At 55.9% G+C, this 4,646-nt stretch overlaps 1 protein-coding gene across 1 annotated transcript in view; it reads left to right on the top strand.

The window, feature by feature from the left end:
- The window catches only part of SERPINF1 (serpin peptidase inhibitor, clade F (alpha-2 antiplasmin, pigment epithelium derived factor), member 1), a 17,076-nt gene that overhangs the window by 8,336 nt on the left and 4,094 nt on the right, over nucleotides 1–4,646 (top strand). The window contains exons 3-5 of the mRNA XM_011987268.1: nucleotides 417–615; nucleotides 2,019–2,174; nucleotides 2,885–3,088. Coding sequence (XP_011842658.1) covers nucleotides 417–615; nucleotides 2,019–2,174; nucleotides 2,885–3,088 — 559 coding nt within the window. The remainder of the gene's footprint in view (nucleotides 1–416; nucleotides 616–2,018; nucleotides 2,175–2,884; nucleotides 3,089–4,646) is intronic.

Below are 4,646 nucleotides of genomic sequence, written 5' to 3'. Positions count from 1 at the left end.
GCCCGGCCCCTGTGACCCACTTTTTAAAAACTGTCAGCCGGCTGGGCACGGTGGCGCATGCATATAATCCCAGCCAACTGGGAGGCTGAGGCAGGAGAATCGCTTGAACCGGGGAGGTGGAGGTTGCAGTGAGTCGAGATCGCCCCGCTGCCCTCCAGCCTGGGAGACAGAGTGAGACTCTGTCTCAAATAAAAAAACCAGCGAATCTCTCTTCTGCGCCGTCTCCCCGCAGAGAGCTCATGCATGATCAGGGAGGAAAACTCATTCCAGTTTTAGGCCAAACACAAAAAAATTAGGAAGGACAGCCCCAAGGGGCCAGAACCACCACCCTACACAAAGCCACACGGAGACAATCAGTCGCTGTGCGTCTCCACGGGTCCCTGAACTCAAACCCAAGACTTCCTGTCTCCTGCCAGGGCTCCCCAGACCCTGATAGCACAGGAGCACTGGTGGAAGAGGAGGATCCTTTCTTCAAAGTCCCGGTGAACAAGCTGGCAGCGGCTGTCTCCAACTACGGCTATGACCTGTACCGGGTGCGGTCCAGCATGAGCCCCACGACCAACGTGCTCCTGTCTCCTCTCAGTGTGGCCACGGCCCTCTCGGCCCTCTCCCTGGGTGAGTGCTCAGAGGCAGGAAGCCCCAGGCAGACCTGGAGAGGGCCCCTGTGGCCTCTGGGTAAACGTGGCTGAGTTTATTGACATTGGAACTCAGGGAGGGGTGAAGTAGCACTGAGGGTCTGGCTTGGGGGTCCCAGCCATGTAAGAAGGAGCTCGGGCTGCACACACACGATTCCCCAGCTCCCCCGGCCCGGGGGTCCCAGCCATGCAGGTGGGAACTCGGGCTATATATATATACACACACACACACACACACACACACACACACACACACACACACACGTACACACACAGATTTCCCAGCTCCCCCGGCCAGCTCCCCAGCCCGGGGGTCCCAGCCGTGCAGGTGGGAACTCGGGCTATACACACACACACACACACACACACAGATTCCGCAGCTCCCCTGGCCCTGCAGGCGGGAACTGGGGCTACACACACACACACACACACACGATTCCCCAGCTCCCCAGCCTGCAGGCGGGAACTGGGGCTACACACACACACACACACACACACACACACACACACAGATTCCGCAGCTCCCCTGGCCCTGCAGGCGGGAACTGGGGCTACACACACACACACACACACACACACACACACACACGATTTCCCAGCTCCCCAGCCTGGGGGTCCCAGCGTGCTTGGCCTCAGGGGTCGCTGACTGACACGGTGACTTCAAGGCACATTCTTGCATTCCTTAACCAACCCGGTGCTGTGCTAGCCGTTAGCGTGGGTTCCGGGGATATAACTGCAAACAGGCAGGTGCGGGCTTGCCCTCACTGAGGACACAGCTGGGTTCACAGGGGAAACTAATATCAGGTAACTACAGAATAGTCTTTTCTTTTTTTTTTTTTTTTCTGAGACGGAGTCTCGCTGTGTCACCCAGGCTGGAGTGCAGTGGTTCGATCTCAGCTCACTGCAACCTCTGCCTCCCAGGTTCAAGGAATTCTCCCGCCTCAGCCTCCAGAGTAGCTGGGACAGGCGCCTGCCACCACGCCCTGCTAATATTTGTATTTTTAGTAGAGACGGGGTTTCTCCATGTTGCCTAGACTAGTCTCAAACTCCTGGGCTCAAGTGATCCACCTGCCTCGGCCTCCCAAAGTGCCGGGATTATAGGCATGAGCCGCTGTGCCCGGCCAGAATAGTCTTAAGGGCTGTGATGGGAGAAGCACAGGGACTGGTGCCCCTCACTCCCACCTTCCAGACCTGACGCCTTTAACCTACTTCAGGAAAATCTCTAAGGATGAAAATTCCTTGGCCACCTAGATGGTCTTGAAGATCAACCTACTTGGGCTCTCAGCAGACAAAAAAGATGAGTATAGTATCTGTGTTCCGGGAGGGGGCTTGATTTGGGCCCTGGTGTGCAGTTATTGACGTCCACATCCTTGTCTCTGGCAGGAGCGGAGCAGCGAACGGAATCCGTCATTCACCGGGCTCTCTACTATGACCTGATCAGCAGCCCAGACATCCACGGCACCTACAAGGAGCTCCTTGGCACGGTCACTGCCCCCCAGAAGAACCTCAAGAGTGCCTCCCGGATCGTCTTTGAGAAGAGTAAGTCACCTTTGCGGCCCGAGCTGCCTGAGGAATGTGGGCTCCATGCTGCAGACCGGGGGTTCTTTCTCTCTCTTCTTTTTTTTGAGACGGAGTCTGGCTCTGTCGCCCAGGCTGGAATGCAGTGGCCAGATCTCCGCTCACTGCAAGCTCCGCCTCCCGGGTTCCCGCCATTCTCCTGCCTCAGGCTCCCGAGTAGCTGGGACTACAGGCGCCCGCCACCACGCCTGGCTAGTTTTTTGTATTTTTTAATAGAGACGGGGTTTCACCGTGTTAGCCAGGATGGTCTCGATCTCCTGACCTCATGATCCGGCCGCCTCGGACTCCCAAAGTGCTGGAATTACAGGCGTGAGCCACCACGGCCGGCCAACTGGGGGTTCTTTCTAAACAATAGATCATATATGCTCAGGCCCAGCCTGGCAGTGGTGGGGGAGGAAGGGTCCGTGAACCCAGAGAGGATCAGAAAGAGGAAGTGGGCTGCAGGAGATGGTGGGAGGGGCAGGGAGGGCAGTGGCACGATGTGGGGATCTGCTGCCCCCTGGCCAGTGCCTGGGGATGCCAACAGAAGTCCTGGCAAGTCACAAGAAGATGCTGGGCGGGAAGTTAGGGCCTGCTGAGCGGTAAACCAGAACCCGAGCCTGGCAGGCTCTTGAAGATGGGATGCTGGTCGTTGAGTCTCACACGCTAACCTCTGCTCCGCCTCTTCTCAGAGCTGCGCATAAAATCCAGCTTTGTGGCACCCCTGGAAAAGTCATATGGGACCAGGCCCAGAGTCCTGACGGGCAACCCTCGCTTGGACCTGCAGGAGATCAACAACTGGGTACAGGCCCAGATGAAAGGGAAGCTTGCCAGGTCCACAAAGGAACTGCCCGATGAGATCAGTATTCTCCTTCTTGGTGTGGCGTACTTCAAGGGTGAGCGCGTCTCCACTTTTTTATTTTATTGTATTTATTTGACAGAGTCTTACTCTGTAGCCCTAGCTGGAGTGCGGTGGTGCGATCTCAGCTCAATGCAACCTCTGCCTCCCAGGTTCAAGCGATTCTTGTGCTTCAGCCTCCCGAGTAGCTGGGATTATAGGTGTGCACCACCATGCCCCGCTAATTTTTTGTATTTTAGTAGAGACGGGGTTTCACCATGTTGGCCAGGCTGGTCTCGAACTCCTGAGCTCAGGTGATCTGCCCGCCTCGGCCTCCCAAAGTGCTGGGATTACAGGCATGAGCCATCGCACCCGGCCCTTTTAAATTTATTTTTAAATTAAGAGAGGGTGTCGCTATGATGCCCAGGCTGGTCTCGAACTCCTGAGCTCAGGTGATCTGCCCACCTTGGCCTCCCAAAGTGCTGGGATTACCATGTCCAACTTTCCACTTCTTTTTTGACCAAGGGTGGGTGGCAGGCGTCAGAGGGGGCTTGGAAAGGGGAGGTGTCAGAGACCTTGCCTAGCATGGGGGCTGGGGCACGGCTGGGGGAGGATCTGGGAACTGCACTCGCCTGGAGCTTATCTGCTTGTCATCAAATCCAGGCCAAGGTATGAATGTCTATAGAGAGTCAGAGACTTGTGGAGACAGAAGAGCACAGAGGGAGAAAGAATGAACACTGGGCCTGTTTGGGGCTTTCCTGGCCTTTAAGATGGAGTCTCATTCTGTCGCCCAGCCTGGAGTGCAGTGGTGCGATCTTGGCTCACTACAGCCTCCCAACCTCCCAGGTTCAAGCGATTCCCCTGCCTCAGCCTCCTGAGTAGCTGAGATTACAGGTGCCCGCCACCACGCCCGGCTAATTTTTGTATTTTCAGTAGAGATGGGGGTTTCGCCATGTTGGCCAGGCTGGTCTTGAAAACTCCTGACCTCAGGTGATCCACCCACCTCGGCCTTCCGAAGTGCTGGGATTACAGGCGTGAACCACTGCGCTGGCCGAATCAGACAAGGTTTAAATTCCACCTCCGCCTGTACTAGCTGAGGAACTCTGCACTCATTTTGCAACCTTTCCGGGCCTATGTTCTCACCTTCAAGGTTGATGATAATACACCTACTTCATAGACACCTTTTTATGTTGTCTCCAAGTTTTACAACAACTCTAGTTCTGTACCCAAGACATGGCAGGTGACCAACGACATCCTTCTAGGCTGTGGTGATGTGTTTGGAGATCGTTCCACAGGCCTAGTGTGGGGCCAGCCCCGTTCAGATAAGGCCTTGTGGGGTGGCATGGGGCAGGGGGAGGGGCTGGGCACCCTCTCCCTTAAAATGCTTTGTAACTGTCGGCCGGGCGCAGTGGCTCACGCCTGTCATCCCAGCACTTTGGGAGGCCAAGGCGGGCGGATCACAAGGTCAGAGATTGAGACCATCCTGGCTAACATGGTGAAACCCCGTCTCTACTAAAAATACAAATAAATAAATAAATAAATAAATAAATAAGCCGGGCGTGGCGGTGGGCGCCTGTAGTCCCCGCTACTCAGGGAGGCTGCGGCAGGCGAATGGC

The sequence above is a fragment of the Mandrillus leucophaeus genome, unplaced genomic scaffold (genome assembly GCF_000951045.1).
Source record: "Mandrillus leucophaeus isolate KB7577 unplaced genomic scaffold, Mleu.le_1.0 Scaffold306, whole genome shotgun sequence".
NCBI lineage: Eukaryota > Metazoa > Chordata > Mammalia > Primates > Cercopithecidae > Mandrillus > Mandrillus leucophaeus.
This window is presented reverse-complemented; position numbering and strand designations above follow the sequence as displayed.